The sequence below is a fragment of the Artemia franciscana genome, chromosome 7 (genome assembly GCF_032884065.1).
Source record: "Artemia franciscana chromosome 7, ASM3288406v1, whole genome shotgun sequence".
NCBI lineage: Eukaryota > Metazoa > Arthropoda > Branchiopoda > Anostraca > Artemiidae > Artemia > Artemia franciscana.
In genome coordinates this window covers 38,508,981-38,530,976 of record NC_088869.1, presented here as the reverse complement: position 1 = coordinate 38,530,976, position 21,996 = coordinate 38,508,981, and the positions used below count along the sequence as shown (strand labels likewise).

General features: G+C 37.2%; 1 protein-coding gene across 4 annotated transcripts in view; it reads left to right on the top strand.

Annotated features, from left to right (window-relative positions):
- The window catches only part of LOC136029251 (uncharacterized), a 119,316-nt gene that overhangs the window by 33,288 nt on the left and 64,032 nt on the right, over nucleotides 1-21,996 (top strand). For all 4 annotated transcript variants that reach the window (XM_065707481.1, XM_065707484.1, XM_065707482.1 and 1 more), the window contains exon 2: nucleotides 17,433-17,529. In XM_065707481.1, coding sequence (XP_065563553.1) covers nucleotides 17,451-17,529 — 79 coding nt within the window. In that variant the 5' untranslated portion in view covers nucleotides 17,433-17,450. The remainder of the gene's footprint in view (nucleotides 1-17,432; nucleotides 17,530-21,996) is intronic.

Sequence of the window (21,996 nt, the reverse complement as noted above, 5' to 3'; positions counted from 1 at the left end):
GGTGATCGTATCGACTCAGTGGTCCTAGAATGTCGCAAGAGGCCTCGTTCTAACGGAAATAAAAGCTTTAGTGCCCTATTTAAGTGACCAAAAATTGGAGGGCACCTAGGCCCCCTCCCTCGCTCATTTTTTCCCAAAGTCACTGGGTCAGAATTTTGAGATAGCCATTTTGTTCAGCATGGTGGAAAAACCTAATAATTATGTCTTTCGGGATAACGTAATCCCCCACAGTCTCCTGGGGAGGGGCTGCAAGTTACAAACTTTGACCATTGTTTACATATAGTAATGGTTATTGGGACGCGTGCAGACGTTTTCAGGGGGAATTTTCTACGTTAAAGGGGGGTCGGGGGAGGGGGTTATGGGGTAGGATCTTTTCATGGAGGAATTTATCACGAGGGAAGAAAATTTCTATGAAGGGGCCGCAGGATTTTCTAGTACTATTTAAAAAAAAACAATAAGAAAATACATAAAAATAAAAAAATTCAGGTGGAAGTAAGGAGCAGCATTAGAGTATAAGACGAACAGAAATTATTATGTATATAAGGGGTTTGTCTCCTCCACAATACCTCACTCTTTACGCTAAACAACTTTTATTCATTTCAACTATCTATTCTACGGCTTTGTGATTTAGGGGTCATTTTTAAATAAATATGTAAGTTAATTCGTAAGTTACGTATATTCATTGCTATTCGTAAAAAATAAAAGTTATAGTTGCCTTTTTAAGTAACCAAAAATTGGAGTGCAACTAGGCCTCCTTCCCCACCCTTTTTTGTCAAAATCGTCAATTAAAACTATGACAAATCCATTTAGCCAAAAAAATTAATATGCAAATTTTGTTTTAATTATTTATGTGCGGTGAGCCAAAATCAAAACATGCATTAACTAAAAAACGTTCAGAAATTAAATAAGAAAACCAGTTTTTCAACTGGAAGTAAGGAGCGACATTCAAACTTAAAACGATCAGAAATTATTCCGTATATGAAAGGGGTTGTCCCCTTCTCAACGCCACGCTCTTTCTGCTAAAGTTTTTATTGTTTTAAAAAGTAGAGTTGTGAGAAAGATTCAAACTTTAACGTAAAGAGTGAGGTGTTGAGGAGGGGACGACCCCTGTTTTATACGGAATAATTTCTGTTCGGTTTAAGTTTTAGTGTTGCTCCTTACCTGCAGTTAAAAAACTTGTCTTTTTTTTATTTAATTTGAACCAAAGTTGACAAGAATTTTCTGGACATCTCTTACAGACCGCTGGCTCTCCACATGAGTCTTAAGACTGAGACACTACGCAAGATTGATGAAATTGTCCTGCCACTATGTTCCTTACAAGTTTCTCTGAGCTTGAAATACGTCTCAGTGATCAGATATACGTCTGAACCTGCCTTCCATGTAGAAATTGAGAAAAATTAAGAATGTTAGTCATTCTTTTATGAGCAAATTGAAACTTTATATTACGTGCTTGCAGCTGTGTTGTCTACTAATCTTTGACAATTCTTAGAACACATCACATATTAGGTCAAGATATAAAAATATTCAACATGTGATTCTTCAGTTTACTAATATACGATGTATTTGGCCTCAATCATCCATTATGAGCTCGCGGTAGGGAGGTTGGGGGTATGTCTGGAATCTCAATTTTATTTTTAAAATGAACGGCCCTCCAAAGGTAAAAGTACGTATATGCACAATTTTTCACTTCTCGACTTAATGCCACCACCATACTAAAAAAAATGTGCTGAATCGAATGGTATATGTAAGAAGGCTCTAGTCCAAATATTAACAGAAAATGGCATATGGATAAAGTACGTATCTGAAAAATTTCTGGGCGCATCCAAAGGTAAAAGTACGTATCTGTGTAGATACGTACTTTCACCCTTGGTACGTACTTTTGCCTTTGGCCGGCACATTAAAATGAGAAAGGAAACCAAAGGTCAAAGTACGTATATGTCATGATTCAGCACAATCATCATTGTTTGTTTACCAGAGCAGAGCTGAACAACCAGCCAACTCTGAGCTATTTATTAAAGAGTACTGGCATAGAATGTCAAGAGGCTTTCTAAATTTACAGAGAGCGTTGGTTATACAAAAGGAAAGAGATTTAAGGTAAGACAATTTTGCTTCATGCTATTTTGGAACCTTTTCTCCAAGTAGGCCTAAACCCTCTGGTAAAACCCCATCTGTACTACCAGGTAGGTACAACAGACCCGCTACAACCAGTTTACACAGCTAGCTATGTAGCTGTCGAATTAGTACAGGAGAGCAGCGTCATACCAAATTACCAACCAACCACCTAAAGCCATTTTTTTAGTATTGCCTACAAACATGACTTACCTTTGAAATAAAATAAAAAACAAGGGATGCATCAAAATAACCCCTAGAACCTTCTCTGTCATCTGAGATAATCAGGGATTAGTTTGGTCAACTATTACAACATTGAGAAAAAATTGAGGGCCTCTAAATATTGCTTACCTTAGAAACAAAAAAAAATGTATCAAAATAGCCCTAGAACCCCCTCTTTCATCTGAGATAATCAAGGTTGATAACAAGTTCTTAGAATTCCAATTTTTCAGGACATTGGCATGTCAAGCAAGTACAAATGAGGCATCAACTTCAAATACCGACTTGCCATCTTCCAGTGAAGAGCAACGAGGAGCTAGTTCCTGTTCCCCCCCAGAAATCATCCAGATAAATCAAACAACAGACATATCACCCAATTTTTCTGGACATTCTCGATCAAGGGACACCACTGATGGAGAAGCTAAAACTAAGGCACAGTTAAAACACTTTGCTGATGAAGAATTCGAAAAAGAAGATTTAAGTAGAGGTGATAGTGATGAGTCTGATATTGACTGGGAGGACGTTGAAGGGACATTTGGGTCTTCTGATGATGAAAGGCAGACAACTTTGAAGAAGAGGAGAAAGCTCTTTACAGATTTAGTTCCTCTTTCGGTCAGTAATGATCTTACATCAGATCATCCAGAGTACAATCTGATCCATTTTCCTACCGATCCTTTCCTGCCCTTGGAAGATTCGGCTTCGGATGCAGCAGCTTATGAGACCCAAGATGACCAGCTAAATTTGGACAATCAACCATCTAATGAAAGCAACAATGCTGTTTGTGAACCTGATTCCTCAGACCATGTCATGTGTGTAATTGACGCTGTAGCAGCAAGGTCTGTGGGACAAGATAGAGAAAATAGACGTGAAGAAAATGGTGGAGGAGAAGGAAGGTCTATTGTTGACCTTACTCCAAAACGAGTTCGCTCAGAAAAAGATAAATTTGAAAGAGATGTTAAGAAGTATCCATTTCCTGACGAACCTGGCTGTAAATCTAACAAATGTACAAACTCATGTTTGAGGTTTTCCAGTGTAGAATTCAGGAAAATTTATGACACATGTTGGAGCAAAGAATATAAATCAAGACAAATGTGGCTCGCTTCTTTGCTGACATTCCTACCAGTTAAAAGAAGGACTATTGCCCCAGAAGCTGCGTGTAGAAAAAAACTACAGTTAGGTACAGCCTTCCCAGAAATTTGAATGAATACCCCACACTTACCCCAAAAGTTGAAAACTTGCCAGTTTGCAAGTCTACATTCCTTGGCTGTCCAGGAATAGACAAGAATGACAAAATTATTTTTACAATCAAGTCAAAACTTGACAGGGATGCTCTTAGGAATGAGTTACAAGATGGAAGGGGCCATAAAGTGGCAGGGCCACCAAACAAAGTTGATCGAAGCCTTGTGATGCAGCACATTGAAAGCTTTCAGCCAGCAATTCCACACTATCGTCGAGCTCACGCTCCAAATGTTCGGTACCTTTCTCGTGATTTGAGCTACAAATTTATGGCAGAAGACTTTAATGAAAAATATCCAGCAAATAAAATCTGTGATGAGACATATAGGAAGATTCTTAATGGTATGAAAGTATCATTGTGCATGCCCCAAAGTGACAGCTGTGACATTTGCACACTATTAAAAGAGAAAGTAGGGGCTGCGAGAACTCCTGGTACAAATGGTGAGGCAACCGAGAAAGAGACTGAACTGTACAGAAAGCACAGAGATCTTGTTGAACAGGTTTCAAAAGCATTTTCTGAAGATAAGCAGAAATACGAAAAAGATTCAACTACCATGTTGTTCACCGTGGACCTACAAAAAGTGTTATTGCTTCCCATCATGCACAGCAGAAAGGAGGCCTTTTTTCTATCAAGACTCGTGTGTTTTAATGAGACGTTTGCCCCCGTTAAGGCCACCCAACAAAACCAGAACCTTTGCGTTGTTTGGAACGAATCTCGACAAGGACGTGATGCACCTGATATAGGTAGTGCCTTCCACAAGGTCTTAAAGATGAATAGGGATATCTTGCACTTCATTTTTTATACTGACAATTGCTGTGCCCAGAACAAAAATTGGACAATTTTTAGTGAATTTGTACTGATAGTCAACAGTGAAGGAGGACCTGAAACGATTCGTATCAAGTATCTAGTGAAAGGCCATACGCACATGGGGGCTGACTCCATACACGGATCGATTGAGTCTCGAATTCGAAAAAGGGATGTTCTTGACTTTGAAGATTTGTGCGACACCATAGAAAAAAGTAGAAAATTCACGAAAGCCGTGAAAATGGACATAGAAGACTTTTGCCAGTGGAAAAGCTTAAAAGCTCCTGGCATCGTCATGAAGAACTTGGGCGTGACCATTGATGAGTTCAGTGAGGTCTGTTTTAAGAAGGGAAAAACAGAACTGTTCTATAAAACTAGCCCTGAGGGTGAAGAAAAGAGTCTAAGTTTTGTGCCAAAAAAGCTGGTTAGTACAATCAAAGAGGCAAAGTATCCTTTGCCAGATCCGATTCTTGGCGCAAGGGGGGTAAAGCCAGAAAAGAAAAAGGCCATCTTGGAAAAACTTGTACCTTTTATGAATGAGAATCGCCGTACATTTTGGCGCACTATGCCTTCATCAACAGCTTCTGTCGATTTGCTGAAGCACAGCTGTGTTTCTTAGCTGCCTGCAGTATTTCAGTGATTTCTTTTGATTTTTTTTATTTTTTAACTTCTAATTATTTGAATAAAAAAATGACTTGTTGTACATGCTTCATACGTGGTTTTACCTTCGGTATACGTCATAGATACGGGGTTTTGGGCAGAGTAAAAGTGCGTTTTATGTTTTATACAGACTTTTACCTTTGGGACTTCATTCGAATTCGAGTCTCGAGTCAAAGGTAAAAGTACGTATATGTCATATACGCACTTTTACCTTTTGAGAGCGCCTCTTTATATGAGTAACGGTCCAATGGTAAAAGTACGTATCTACTGTTTCAGGCTTCGGGGCAGTAATAATAGAAAATTTTACTTAAAAATATGAAATCCCCATATTTGTTTACCTATTTAACTAATTTCCAGAATTAGCCAGTGTCCAGTTTCACCGTAAACCGTATTTGAAGCTCTCAAAAGTACTCAAACTTTGAGCCGTGATTTATCGAAATAATGAAAAGTGTAGATACGTACTTTTACCTTTGGAGGGCCGTGAAGTGCCAACCATTCAATCCAATAGGGAGTACATTCTGTGTATTTAATCTTCTAAACCTGTGACTCCCGACGTGGGGCACCCACACCACCGGTGGGGCATGGGAATATTTTGGTGGGTCAAGGGCAGGACATGCAGCCTTCAGATGACTATACCAAAAACTGGGCAGTTTTATATTCAGACAATTTCAGATAAATTGTTCATTAGTAATCGCAATCTATGTTTCTTCATGAAAAAAACAATCGTTTCTGGTTTTATTGACATTCATCTAAGTAGCAAGCATGTAAGACATTCATAATATCTTCAGTTATGAGTGAACACGTTTTGCAACGAGATGTTCAGATACTAGTATTTTCATTCGGCGAATCTTTACTTGCAACATTGGGAAAGCAAACAGACCCAGTAGTATTTGATTTTTATGGCACTTGGTATCTACCGAGTGACATATAGTTATCGCAAATTCTGTCTGTCTGTTTGTCTGTCTGTCTGTCTGTTGGTCCTGGTTTTGAATTTTGGTATGAAAATACTCCGGGCATATATGTTTCAGGCTCTGGAAAACAAAATTTGATACCTGGTAGTCATGAATCTGACCAACATTTAAAACATTACACCGGGAAAAGCACCGGTTAAAACCTAATTCACCTATTTCAGACTAAATAAATACCACTTATGAGCTGGTAGTAGTGTCAATGTCTGTCTGAATCTTGAAGAATCCGATTGATCTGTCTCAGATCTTTTTAAAAACCTAATTCACCTATTTCAGTCTCTAGTATACCACTTGTGAGCTGGTAACTATAAAGGGTACATATGATATTTCGATACAGTGCCAAGAAGAACTCTGGGAAACTTTGGGAAATGATAAAGTCCATTGGACTTTATTCCAAATAAAAGGAGAGATGACATCGCTTGTGACGAGATAGAAACTAAATACCCACATTCAACCAAGTGAGCAAGGAAATTTTTTTTTACCTTTCTCATCTTCATATTTACCTGAATGTGGCTTTGGTACTGTAAATTATTTGTTATCGAAGAAAAGAAATCGGCTTGATGTCACTAAACATGGAGACTTGAAACTCAAGCTGATTCAATTGGAGCCTGATATAAAATCTTTCTTTCGCAGATATGGCGCATCATAATCTTGCTAACAGATATTTTAAGACGAAATCAACTTTTATTTTCCATTATTACTAGTTAAATAATAAAAACAATCAAAGTATTTTAGAATAATGTTATATTTAAATATTTGAAACTTGTTCTCTATTATATATTTGGAAAATTGATTTATTTAGCTATTTTTTCGATTTTATCTCCCTATTTCATGGATGACTTATTCTTTGGAAGCTTGCTAAGATGCCAAGCTATTGCCTTTTAAACTTCATTCAGGTGAATACACATAAAATTGTGAATACAAAAATTTAAATATCACGAGGGGGCATCAAGATTGTATAAATGTCTAGGTGGGGCATGGCAAAAAATTGGACGGGAACCACCGTTCTAAACCCTTTTTTAAACTTCGAAGAGCCCGTCTGAAAAGCTCTTCTGATTTGTCCTTTTGACGTAAAGATCGGGAAATCCAAGTACTCCTTACGGTTTGTCACCAGAAAATTTTTAAAAAGAATGTGATCACTGTGGATTGTTTCGGATGTTGAGCCAAAAACACAACTTATTCAAGTATTAAAGGCATCTCCTTCCAATGACAACTTGAAGTCCCTCTTCATAAGATTTGAGTTCAACAAAATTGAAGACTCCAGAGGCAGAAGTGTCTTTTAAGTTGTATTAATTCCTTCTTTTCTTTTTATATTTCGTTTAACTAGTGGAAACATAAATATCCGTAAAACCATAACGGAGGGTAGGTTGAGATAATTAAAATATCAAAACAGGGCCGTTTATGTGGAATTTATAAGAACATGTTAAAACAATCTTAACGTTAAAAAAATTGCAAAGGACGCGGGACAGGGTAGTAATTTGCTATGGGACAGGGGAAGCAACTAACTCGTCCCATCCACAGTAAAACACCCACCCCCACCTCATGCCTCAGTTCGCATTTCCCCCCTCTAGCTGAAATTTGTCTTTTTCAAAATCTTTTCAAAACTTAGATAAGCCTGCATAATTCAAGCATCTGGACAAACGGTTCAGCTTTCTTTAGTATATCGGCCTGTGTGGTACTGTACGGTTCATTTTTCATTTTTCACTGACATTTTCATTTGATTTGGAAAAACTGGCTTCACATTTGCCCCTCCCTCTCCAAGGATTTTGATAAAGTTGCGCCACTGGAGATCGAGAGAGGCTCACCAACCCCCTTCCCTACTATGAAAGATCCGGTACAACTTTCTAAGTCGGTGTTTATGAAGTGGTTAATTGTAATTTTTACTATCATAATTGGTTAATACATATGATTATGTAGCTGAGAGCTTTTGCTCCCCTCACTTGAGGGCCAAAAAATCATCAAGGCAAAACATTATGAAAATTAGAGTAGTTCAACCGAAAACCCTAGAATGTCAGAATTTCTTGATAGTCAAAATTATCACCTTTTTTCAAAGGGGTCCCTTGAGTAAATAATATTTATGGGGACAAAAAACATGGATCTGTGACCATACTTCTAGGGAGAATCACGAAAAGTCTTGCTTTTTAAAAAGGGAATTGCTTAAATACGCTTGTGTAGGATCCTCAGATAGGCTGAAAATCACGGTGTAATTTTCACTACTATCTTCCTCTTTTTCAAAATTACTCAAACTTCCTTTTAACCATTAACTGTTGATTACAACTTTAAGTGAAAACAAAGTTTAAACATTTAAATCAACCTGAAAACTTCATGTTTTAAAAAGTATATATTGATATCAAGATTTCCTTTTTTAGAGCACTGGCTAATGTTCACTTTGGTCACATTTTGAAACTCAGCCCCTTTCTTCAAATTAATTGACTCGTTTTTTTGTTTGTTTTTGTTTTTTTTTGTTTTTTTTTGTTTATTTTTTTTTGTTTTGTTTTTACTGTTTGGATATGAGAAAGTTTATAATTTACAGTATTTTTGTGTAAAAATTTCTTTAGAATATTAAAAAATTTGTAGAGCAACGTACTAGTTTAGAAACGATTTCGAATGCAGAATAATGTTTCCAGATTGTTGTTCGTAGTTCAGACCAAATTTGGTGAGCTTCGTTTATAGCAGCAATAGCTGTCACCTAGTAAAAAGTGAACCAAGGCATATAGTGACAGGGTGTTTTAAAACACGCTTTGAGAGAAAACTAGCGAGAAAAAAAAAGTCATTTAAAGCTAATTCATGTTTAATAAATATTTTTCTGCTTAATCTTGATAGTAAATCTATTGAATTTTTTTTTAATTTCTAAAAAGAGCCTGAAAACTCTCAAAAATGGTGTTGAATCAACAAAAACCGCACCATTGGGATCATTTTGGTCAAAAAACATATGCAGGAGAATTGCAGTCCCAAACTTTGAACAACACAAAATTAACAATCAGAAAGCGGTATTGACATCAGAAAGTGGTACATGAGACAAAAATGATTCTTTACAATTATGTAATGGACTATATGAGAAGCATGAAAAGGGTACCATCATGATCTTCATGGTCGAAAAGAATGAGACTCAGGTTTACAGTCTCCCACTTGTACAATCCCCTTCCCAGTTCCCTTAGTAGATCTCTTAAAGTGACTGGCGACTAGCAGGCCACGGTAACATTGTGGAGAGACAGTTTAGTGGTTTATCTCAAAGCTTTTGATCGTGCAGACTTGCTTTTTAAAAATTGTTTTGATAACGTCATCTTAAAGTGCAATATAGCAAGCATCAAAAATAGTATTATTTGGTACCGTCTTCAGGGTTGAAAGGTTGTGAATGCCTGGTCAGTATGTAGGTTACAATTATAATCTCCATGGTTGAAACCTCCAACTGGAGATTTTTAGCCCTGTATCTTGAAAAGCGAGGAGAATGATCCAAAAGCCATGGTGGACGTGAAAGCCCAAATGACTTCCATGTTTTTTCATAAAGGCTTTGCTTTTAAAGATGTTAAATGGCTAAATTCAAAGCTCTTGGTCATATTTGCGTGTTTTTTGTAAATTTATCATGATAATGTCATCGTGAAGGGCCATTTGGTACAATTTTCCTCCGATTTTGGAGCTCAATGGTTGGGAAGCATAAATATGTTACTATTATAGGTTGCCGGTTTTTACCCCCCCCCCCCCCTCTTGGTGCTTATACCCCCGAAAAATAATCCCCACGGAAAATACTCCCGGTAAACACCCCAACGGAAAATACCCCCACCCCCTTGAAAATATCCCCCCGAGGGAAATACACCCCCCTTGAAAAACACACCATTGGAAAATACCCCCACCCCTAGGAAAATACACCCCACGGAAAATACCCCCTCCACCTGAAAAATAACCCTTTGAAAAATACTCCCCTCGGAAAATACCCCTTTCCGGAAAATACTCCCCCCCCGGTAAATATCCCCCCCTGTAGAAAATAAGGCTTATTTAATTTGAAAATTTTATTTGAGTTTTTTTATTTTCCGTGGGGGGGGGGAATTTTGGTACTTGTGTATTATACGCCACTCACTCATGTTTACGCTATGTAAAATTCAAGAGCAAGCTGATTTCTTCGTTAGTTTCTTTCAGCTTAGCGTGAGACAAGACAAAGACAAGTGACAGAATAGATGGGAAATATATAGTTTGGCCTATATATTTGCACATATGGGGGGATAAAATATTTGGACAGTTTGATGTCAGAAAACAATTTTTAGTTCATTATATGCAGAATAATTGTGCCTACCATATTTTACATGCAGACCCGCTATAATTTACCCCCCCCCCCCTAATGTGCAAATGAATTGCCCAAATTTGTTTCGAAAGTAACGAAGAAACCAGTTTTTTCTCGAGTTTTACAAATCATAAACTTGAGTGAGTAGTGTATAATACACAAGTACCAGAATTTTTCATGGAGAAAGAGCCGAATCTCCCGGTATTGTTTAAAAACGAACAGAAACTAAATTAAAAAAAGTAAGTTTTTCCAATTGAAAGTAAGGAGGAACGTCAAAAGTTAAAACGAACAGAAATTATTATGTTTATGAAAGGTGTTGCCCCTTTGCTCGTTTTGACATTGAATTGCTGTTGGTTTTGGATTTCATTTATTTATTAATGGTGATTTGTGGTAATTTTACACTTGGAATATAAGAAAAACTAACACGTAGAATTTGATCCGTGAAAACTTAAACAATACGAATTTGTTGGTTCCTAAAGCCAACTATGCTTTTAAAGGAGATAAACCTTCTAAAACGTTTTTTCTTTATTTTTTAATTTGACGGCCCCTACTGCCAAAAACTGCAGAAGTTGTTATGGAAGTCTTTTCAACAAAAATGGATTTGCGAATGAAGTTTTTAACATACTTATGGTGTGAAAAACTTTCTCTTTATCCCTTTCCTTAGGACTTCTTAATGAAACCAAAAAAAAACACAAGTCATATAAAATTATCAAATTCGGAAGCCAATTTTCCGCGGGGGGTATTTTCCCAGGGAGGTATTTTACGCGGGGGGATTTTCTAAAGGGAATACTTTCCGTGTTTTTTTTTAAGGAGGGAAGGGGGGTTCAAGGGGGTTAACACGAGGGGGCGTTAAACGTTTAGAACCACTTTTATAATCTCCATGGTTGACAACTCTTGACTGGAGGTTTTAAGCTTTCCCTTTTTTATGCTTTCCCTCTAAGCCTCTTAAGAAAGTAAAAACTAGAAAACAGGTGCTAAAAATCCCTTAATTTTAGTTTTGGAATAACAACTGTTTTGTATTTGTCTTAACAGGAAAAGTTAACTACGAAAACGAATTTCAAAATTTTAGAGAAAAGCTTGATAGATTTTCCTTAAAAAAAGACAGAGATGTGTCTTTTTTTTAATTCTTTTTACTTTTTCAACACATGTGGGACGCCAAAATATTGGCGTCCCACGTGTTAACTACGAAAAGTAGTTACTACGAAAAGTTAACTACGAAAACGAATTTCAAAATTTTAGAGAAAAGCTTGATAGATTTTCCTTAAAAAAAGACAGAGATGTGTCTTTTTTTAATTCTTTTTACTTTTTCAACACACGTGGGACGCCAAAATATCGTATAAAGCTGTCTAAGGGCACTATGAGCTGTGTAAGCTATTGCTCACATCAATATACTTAATATAGATTTGTCTTGACAATGCCTTCATAAGATTGCATGTGGCATAAAAAGTGGGACTTACAGTGTGATGTTCTATTGAAATCTCTATGGTCAAAAAATCTTTAACTGGATATTTGTAGCCTCCCTCTGGAAGGCTTCTGCTCCCATTGTCCGTAGCAAGTGAAAAAAACAATCAAACCAAGCTTTGAAACAAACTAGCCTACCTAGTGAAAAAATGTTTTTGCTCAGATTCAAAACTTATTCATGAATAATGCTATTTATATCCATTCCATTAACAAAAGTAAATTACAAAAACAAATTTTCTAGAAATTCAAAAAATAGCTTGGAACTCTGATGTGCCCTTTATTTATCTTCTTTCTCCGGCCCTAGCGGGGAACTGGAACGCCTTAGAAGCATAAAATATGTAGCCGAGCGACTTTTTCGTAATTAGGTTTGCTCGCCTTCAGCCATTTTGACAAAAAACACAGGCCCATCATTCGGGGACAGGAATATGGCACTGAAGCCCAAGAAGTAAAAATGACAAAATAAACAAAATACAAAACTGACACATAAAAACAGGATTAGGAGGAGAAAAGTTTTTTAAATAGCATACAGAAAGTAAAAGGTTAAAAAAAAAAGTCCGTCTCTCAATCTCTCAGTAGTTTTTCAAAGGCCATGACATCAACAAATTTTAGTGTAGAATTTAACTTCTTTAAAGAATTATTCAAGCAAGTTCAGATTTAAGTAAAGCACTAGATTTTTGGAATTCTAGGTATATGGAAGAATATCACGAGTCAGGTTTTCATTAGAAATCTTCAGTTTTTCAGACGCTATGTCATGTAACATATTCGAGCTAATAAAAAGAATTTTGTACTTCAGTGACAATACATCTTAGTAGTCATAGCCATAGACATAGTCATAGTCATACCCTGGTAAGGTCAAGATTTGTAAAATTTGTCCCTTAATAGATAAAGTTTGAATTATCTTTGTGAAGATACACCTAGAACATAAGTAGGTCATTAATGTGCGAACAGTTTTGATAAAGCAGTGAATGTCACTAATACAACACACAAGCCGAAAAAAAAGACATAAGTGGGGATACAAGTTCATCTCAAGAGCATGAATAAGTGGACCTGTATATGCCTTAGAAATGTACACTGGCAAGGGATCAGTCGATACAAGCAATTTGGTGGTAGTACTGATTTTTCCCTCTGGCTTGCGAGGGCCGTCCAAAGTAAATGAAAAGCCAGTTCTTTTACGACATCTGATACTCATCACTTGACCTAGTCCAGGTTGTAAATGACCAGGATATGCTTTCACTGGTTACAATTAGCATAAAATGGAATAAAAGGCTGGACTTTGAAGCTAGATAGCAAGCATAAGTGCACAAGGAAGATGCTTCTATGGCTGGTGGGTGAAACATCAGATGAATCTTATAATGATGAAGTGGTATGATAACAAGTCGGTTTACTTTATATCGACCTATACACCTGTGGATCCTGAAGATACGTGTGAGAGGTGAGATGGCAAGCAAAAAGAGTAAACAGAAATGAAGAGACCGTACAGTGTGAAGAAATACAATCTCTTTACAGGCAACGTTGATCTTGCTGACATGCTGACAGAGCTGTATAGAATTGACTTCAAGACTCAAAACAAAGTGGTACATGAGAATCTTCTTCTTTGTGTTTGGTTTTTCCATCTTAAATGGTTTAATTCTGTTTTCCAAGTGTCTTCCTACTGGACACAAATCCATGAGCTGGCTGCAGTTCAAAACTAATCTAGTTGGTGTCTTAATGTCTAAAACATCCTCAGCGATATATAAGAGAGGTATAACACTCAAAGAAGCTAAATATCCAAAGAAAAGAAAGTATGATTGCCACCCACCAGGTTCGACAGTCAAAAGCACTCTCCAGCTTGATTATACAGCAAACATAGGTGCCAAGTTAGTGTTCAAGTCCACTCTAAAGGGATATGGGTAGACACTTCTTCAAGGACACTGGAAGAGGGAGTTTCTCCAATTGGATCATTAGCAAGTAGAATAGTCTACCCTCATAAATAGTAAATAGCCCAGATGTGGATTCAATCAGGTCAAAACCTAATAATTTTCGTGGACTTGATTTGTTTTGTCGCTTCTCATTTAGCAGAACATTATTCGAGGTTTACGTATGTTTTATTGCATTAAATTATTATACATACAAATTCTAAACATACATTATACAAATTATTATACATACATTATTATAAGTACGAAGTGACTTTATGCTTCACGCCGAACAGAACTAGCAAAGTTCTGATTAGGCAGTGTTCAAGTATGTGCTTTTACCGTTGGATTTTCCAATGGGAACCATTCTGTAGTTTCTTAACTTTCGATCATAATAATTTTTTCTTGGCACATTCTTCTTGGAATGACCATAAATAAAGCACTGAAACCTGCAGAGGACTTTTTTCACCTCTTTTCTTACAATTCTGGCCTCAAAAGGTTAGAGAAAATAGAATGCCCTCTTTAAAGTAGGGATAAGAAATCACGATACTTTTCAACTACCTCGTTTCTCTTTTTTTCTCCATTCCTTTATCATGATGCGTAATTTATTTGTTTTCTTTTGCTTTGTGGTACATTATCCAAACAAAATGCCAAAGTCAGACAACCCATTTTTTTTTTATGATAACCTTTGCTCTCTATGGATATTGCAAGAGTTTTTATTAATGCATAACTGTCGTCATAAAGCTAATCTAATATGCTCTTCTTGAGTCCAATAACCTTTTGTAAGGTGTATTACAACACAGTAAAGTATCGATAAGGTAATCCTCTGGTACCTGTTGAGTTTACCACAGCTGAATTATTCTCAAGCAAAAAAACTGAAAGGTTACATGGATATAAGGGGCTTGATAACATGTAATGGCGTCAATTCATCAGAATATATGAGGGAGAAAGGCAAGGATTATTTTTTCGATAAAAAACGAATGTAGATATATAAAATATATTTTCGAAATCAAAAAGGAGGGATTTTTGGGCAACAAAATTTGACAAAAATGTAAAAGTTTACGTTACTTGTATAATATACCCCCTACCGTTCAAGATTTCACGCATTGACGCACTGTAAACCCGTTTCTTTCACTAGTTTCAACTTAGCGTGAGAAAACACAAAGAGAATGACAGAATAGATGGGGAATATAAAATTTGAGCTATATATTTACACATTAGGGGAAATGTTTGAAGGTAAAGTACTTGGATAGTGTAGTTAGAAAACACATCTTAATTCATAATATGCAGATTAATTGTGGCTAACACATTTTGCATGAAGACCTGTTGCATTGTCTCATAGTTTTGACAAAGCAGTGAATGTCACTAATACAACACACAATCCGAAAAAAAGACATAAGTGGGGATACAAGTTCATCTCAAGAGCATGAATAAGTGGACCTGTATATGCCTTAGAAGTGTACACTGGCAAGGGATCAGTCGATACAAGCAATTAGGTGGTAGTACTGATTTTTCCCTCTGGCTTGCGAGGACCGTCCAAAGTAAATGAAAAGCAAGTTCTTTTATGACATCTGATACTCATCACTTGACCTAGCCTAGGTTGTAAATGACCAGGATATGCTTTCAGTGGTTACAATTAGCGTAAAATGGATTAAAAGGCTGGACTTTGAAGCTAGATAGTAAACATAAGTGGACAAGGAAGAGGCTTCTATGACTGGTGGGTGAAATGTCAGATGAATCTTATAATGATGAAGTGGTATGATAACAAGTCGGTTTACTTGATATCGACCTATGCACCGGTGGATCCTGAAGATACGTGTGAGAGGTGAGATGGCAAGCAAAAAGAGTATACACAAATGAAGAGACGGTACAGTGTGAAGAAATACAATCCCTTTACAGGCAACGTTGATCTTGCTGACATGCTGACAGAGCTGTATAGAATTGACTTCAAGACTCAAAACAAAGTGGTACATAAGAATCTTCTTCTTTTTGTTTTTTGGTTTTGGTTAGCGTAAAGAGCGGGGTGTTGATGAGGAAGCAGGCCCTTTCACATACGAAGTAATTTCTGTTCGTTTTAAGTTTTAATGTCGCTCCTTACTTTCCGTTAAAAAGACTTGTTTTTTATTTTTAATTTCTGAACATTTTTGAATCAATGCATGTTTTGATTTCTGCTCTCCGCAGATGAATAATTAAAAATGAAATTTGCACATTTATTTTTTTGGCTAAATGGCTTTTTCATAGTTTTGATCGAATGATTTTGAGAAAAAAGGAGTGGAGGAGGAGGCCTAGTTACCTTCCGATTTTTTGGTTACTTAAAAAGGCAACTAGAACTTTTAATTTTCTACGAATGTTTTTATTAGTAAAAGATATACGTAACTTGTAAATTAGCTTACGTAACGAACTTCTGTATTCTAATGTTTTATTACATATATGAGGGGGTTCACCCCTCGTCAGTACCTTGCTCTTTTCGCTAAAGCTTAAATTTTTCCACAATTTCTTAAGAATGACCCCTGAATTACAAAAGCCGTAGAATAAACAGTTTACATTACTAAAAATACTTTAGCGTAAAGAGCGAGGTATTAGGAGGAGGTGGGTGCATCATATGCGCAAAAGTTTCTGTTCGTTTTAAGTTTTAATTTTGCTCTTTACTTTCAGCTGAAAAAACCTTTTCATATTTATTTTTTCATTGTTTTTTTTTAAATAATGCTAGAAAATCCTGCGCTCCCTTCGTGGACATTTTCTTCCCCCATGATAAATTCCTCCAAGGAAACTTCCCCCAACATATCTCCCTCTTCTCAACCTCCCCCCCCCCAACCAAAAATCCCCCCGGAAACGCCTGTACACTTCCAAATGACCATTACTATATTATGTAAGCACTGGTCAAAGTTTGTAACTTGTAGCCCCTCCCACGGGGACTGTGGGAGAGTAACTCGTCCCCAATGACATAGTTATAAGGTTTTTCGACTACGTTGAACAAAATGGCTGTCTCAGAATTTTGATCTGGTGACCTTGGGAAAATAATTAGCGTAGGAGGGGGCCTAGTTGCCCTCTAATTTTTTGGTCACTTAATTAAGGCACTAGAACTTTTCATTTCCGTCAGAATGAGCCCTCTCGCAAGATTCTAGGACCACTAGGTCGATACGATCACCCCTGAAAAAAAAAAAAAAAAACATACACAGATCCGTGATCTGCATTCTGGGAAAAAATACAAAGTTCTACATTTTTGTAGATAGGAGCTTGAAACTTCTGAATTAGGGCTCTCTGATACGCTGAATCTGATTGTATGATTTTCGTTAAGATTCTATGACTTCTAGGGGTTGTTTCTCCCTATTTTCTAAACAAAGGCAAATTTTCTCAGGCTCTTAAGTTGTGATGGATAAGACTAAACTTGATGAAACTTGTATATTTAAAATCAGCATTAAAACGCAATTCTTTTGATGTAGCTATTAGTATCAATATTCCATTTTTAGAGTTTTGTTTACTATTGAGCCGGGTCGCTCCTTGCTACAGTTCGTTACTACCAACTGTTCGATACAAGTTCTCGAGTGTGTAGGCTACTAGCTAACAAGGAAGTATCGATCTTTGTTCCGTTTTTTATTTATTTTTTGTGAGTTTGCCATAATAGATATTTTTCAAAATGAGCAGTTATTTGCCCTCCTGACTGACCTCCCTGACCCCTCAAAGGTACCCCTGATATTACGAAAGCCTTATATTTTCAATTTTGTCTTTTGTCTAAAAGTTGCCATTCTCACTGGCATAGTCATTAATTTATGCTTTAGTCAACTTGTTTTCCTTAATTGCAGGAACAGATCTCGTGCGTCATGCATCTATTCTTCGTCCTCTCTACATTCGCTGCGGTAAATGCACTTCCATTTGAATCTACTGAGACGCAAGTTGACGGTAAGTTAAAAGATAAAACTAGTGCTGCTTTTGTGTTACTGGTGACCAGTACGGCCCCACTTATTCACACAATTTTAATATTCCCCCCCCCCCCCTAACTCTCAATAAATGTGTCGACTCCTGGCTAGGTAATTTAAATTGAAATTTTTGAAATAATTATAAAATTGTAAATCAAAGAAACTAGTGGACAAGAAGAAAAGACGATACTAATGTATGCCTGTAATGATTATTGTAATTACGCCATTTTGCATGTAAGGGGTGGTTGTAAAAGCTTTGGAGTGGACTCATTCGAATGGAAATTGAACCTTCTAGTACCATTTAAAGCCATACTAATTGGAGAGAACGAGACCCCCCCCCTTGCCCTTTTATGCTATTCTGGAATTTGCCACCTAGAAAATGCAAAACGTTCAGTCAAAATTTAGAAATGCTTATTTTGTTTTAAAAAGCAAAAAGGTTAAACAAATATGGCTCCCAGGATGACATGACCACCACAGCTCCTGAGCCAAGGGCCATAAATAATTCAAACTACTAAATGTTTACCCGTTGGTTTTATAAGGGTAAAAGGGGAGCTTGTTGGATTTTGGAAACGTTGCTGACTCGAAACTTTCAGAGATAGTTCTTTGAGTCAAAAGGGTCAATGATTATTTTGTGGGAGGGGATGGGGCTAGGGACCTCTACAAGTTTCAAACTAAAAACCATAAGTTATCGGGCCAATAAGAGCCTAATATAACAAAAACAAGTTCGAGGGCAAGCTAAGGGCGCTCAAGCGCAGATGAAAAAAATTAAAACATTGATCCCTCAATGTTTACACCCCCGGGTTAAACATAAAACCCCACTGTCCTAGGGAAAATTGCCCAAAATTACGTAAATGTCCAATGTTCACAAATAGGATTTAGTAGAAAAAAGATTAAGTTTGGTCTCGGGTGTCGATCTGCTTGGAGTTCTTAGGAACTTTTTGCTGGGCCAAATTTCTCTGTACCTCCCAACGGTACACTCTGGTAACGAAACGCCTACCAGAGTAAATTAAAAGCAGCTATTTACACCCAAGGTTATAAATTACGTGCAATATCTCGGGAATACCTTGGGGGATGAAGCTAAAATTTTCAAACATTGTCAGGAAAAGGAAGGGAAGAGAGTGGATCGGAGAGAGAGGGAGGGGACTAAACAATTTCAAATTATGTGTTGCTCGGAAGACTAAATATATTTAGTCTCCGGTCAATACAAAATTTTGAACAATATGTGCTACTGTGAGACTTCACGGTTTTATTCGAAAATCTCTTCACGGTTCAGTAAGAGGGTAAGTACCCTAGGAATAAACTAATTGGGAAAGGCGTGGAAGATCAGTTTGAGAGAAGTTGAGACACCATTTGAACCTTGAATTTTAACTTAGAAAATGGCTAAACAAGCCTTAATTCAAACATAACTAAAGGTTTTGGCACTTTAAGCCCCTTTAGGAAGGAGGGGAAAAACGTAAATATAAAACACTACGCTCATTCACACTATCTAAATAACATATTTTTAATATCGTTGGGATAGTTTAAGAGATATAGACCTTACTTTCAGGTAGTTTGTATGTGCAGGGGGGGGGGGGGAATAGAATATTATTTTTGTGATGCACCAAAAGTTTTTACAGGTTTTTACACTACTAGCTTCTAAGGAAAGAATTTATTCACGTCAAAGTACCGATGTAAATAAAATAAAAACAGTCCATGGTACGAGTAGGCTATATCAAAATAGTGTATCGCCAATATATCTTGAATAGCTTATGTTATGTTTTAATACACCTTAAGTTTTGAATTTTTAACCTTTAAGTTAGGTGGAAAACGTGTTTTGTGAGATCCACTTAATCATTTTTCACTATAAGCCTCCGTGGGACCTATAATCTTTTCATGGTTAAGTAGCAAGGCAAATTAAAATAAAAGACAGAAAACAACTAAATATTTTTAGGTTATATAAACAGCGTATCTGCGATGTCCTTAAAACATCATTGGAGGCTCACCTGAATCTTTCACGGGATGGTAGGGAATTAGTTGGCCTCGAGTCTTGATTCGGTGGAGCTGAAAGAGGGGAAGGGTCTAAAGATTTGGTCTTCAATATGTTTGAGATATTCGGTACAATGAACCACCGTTGGACTAAAATCTAATCCCGGTGAAATAGTGATATAGACCAAAAAAAATCCAGCATAGGCTACTCAGATTATTAAAATCTCAGAATATTATGTTTAAAATGTATATCACGTCTGCTTTATCTCAGGAACGGCTTCAGGGATCATGCTGGGCGGTCACTTAAGGTTTCATTGGTGATAGGGGGCCAAATGAGCCTTGAAATTTGACTTGGGGGAGGTGCAGAATTAGCCAAAAGAAACAATATTTTCAGGTTATTATAATGAAATATCAGTAACGTCTCAGAAACGGCAGATGGAAATTGAGCTGTAACTTGGGATAGAGCTTAGATGACTATTCTCATCAGTGACTAGATAGACAATATGACTTCATATTTTATGTTTAGAGTGAAGAGTATGAAGGGGGGGGGGGGTGTAAAAAATTACTGCCTCTAATCAGACTAAAAGTTTTGGTACTAATAGCCACAATGGAACTTTGAATCTATTCATGGTGATTTTATTAGATAAATTACAATACAGTATATTATATCTATATTCAAATAAGCTTATAACAAATATCCGTAAGCTGTAGGGCCAAGAGAACCCTTTTTTGGAGCTTTTTTATGGCAATTGGTATTTAAAAGGTGACATTTAGCGATCGCAATTTCTGTCCGTCGGTCTGTGTCTCTCTGTCTGTCGGTCCCGGTTTTGCTAGTTCGGGCACATCCAGATAAGCTAGGACGATGAAAGTTGGCAGGGGTATCAGGGACTAGACCAAATAAAATTAGAAATAGTCACTTCCCCAATTTGACATTCTGGGTGGGGTAAAATTAGAAAAAAATAGTTATTTTTTACGAATGGATGATTTGATATATGGAAGGATCTCGTGTCTCAAAGCTCTTGTTTTATATCCCGACCGCGTCCGGTGACATTGGTGGAAGCTGGAGGGAGAAGCCGGAAGTATTGGAAAACCCTTAGAGTGGAGAGATCGGGATGAAACTTTGGTGGGAAGAATAAGCAGAAGTCCTAGATACATGATTGACATAACCGGAACGGATCCGCTCTCTTTGGGGGATTTGGGTTGGGGTTAATTCGGAAAAAATAGAAAAAATGAGGTATTTTTAACTTACGAACGGGGCATCAGCTCTCAATGAAATTTGATGTTTATAAGGACCTCATAACTCATACCTCTTATCTAAAATCCCGACCGGATCCAGTGACATTTGGAAGAGTTGAAGGGGGAAACCGGAAATCTTGGAAAACACTTACGGTGGAGAGACCGGGATGGATCTTGGTAGAAAGAACAAGCACAAGTCCTACATACGTGATTATCATAACCAGACCGATCCACTCTCTTTTGGGGAAGCTGAGGGGGGGGGCATAATTATTTTAGTCGGAAAATTAGAAAAAAATAAGGTATTTTTAACTTATGAACGGGTGATCAGATCTTAATGAAATTTGATATTTAGACGTATCTCAGAGCTTTTATTTCAAATCCCGACAGGATCTGGTGACATTGAGGGAAGTTGGAGGGGGGAGCCGGAAATCATGGGCAACGTTTAGAGTAGAGATATCGGAATGAAACTTGGTGGGAAGAATAGACTCAAGTCCTAAATATATGACTGACATAACCGGACCAAATCCGCTGTCTTTGGGGGAGTTGGAGGGATGGATTTCTGATACTTTGGTGAGGTAGGTGCTTCTGGACGTACTAGGACAAGAAAAAATGGTAGGTGTGTCAGGGTCCTGCACAAATTGACTTGATAACAGTTGCTTCCCCGATTCGACCATCTGGGGGGCTAGAGGGAGAAAAATTAGAAAAAAATGAGGTATTTTTAACTTACGAATGTGTGATTGGATTTTAATGAAATTTGATATTTAGAAGGACCACGTGTCTCAAAGCTCTTATTTTAAATCCCAACCATATTAAAGGAAGTTGGAGGGGGGAACGGGAAATCTGGGAAAGACTTAGAGTGAAGAGATCAGGATGACACTTGGTGGAAAGAATAAGCACAAGTTCTAGAACGTGATTGACATAACTGGACTGGATCCGCTGTCTTCGGGGTAGTTGGGGGAGTTAATTCGGAAAAATTAGAAAAATTGAGGTGTTTTTAACTTACAAACAGGTGATCGGATCTTAATGAAATTTTATATTTAGAAGGACCTCGTGTTTCAGATCTCTTGTTTTAAATCCCTTCCAGATCCGGTGACATTGGGGGAGCTGGAGGGGGAAACTGGAAATTTTGGAAAACACTTAGAGTTTAGAGATCGGGATGAAACTTGATGGGAAGAATAAGCACAAGTCATAGATACGTGATTGACATAACCAGACCAGATCCACTCTGTTATGGGGAGTTGGGGGTGGG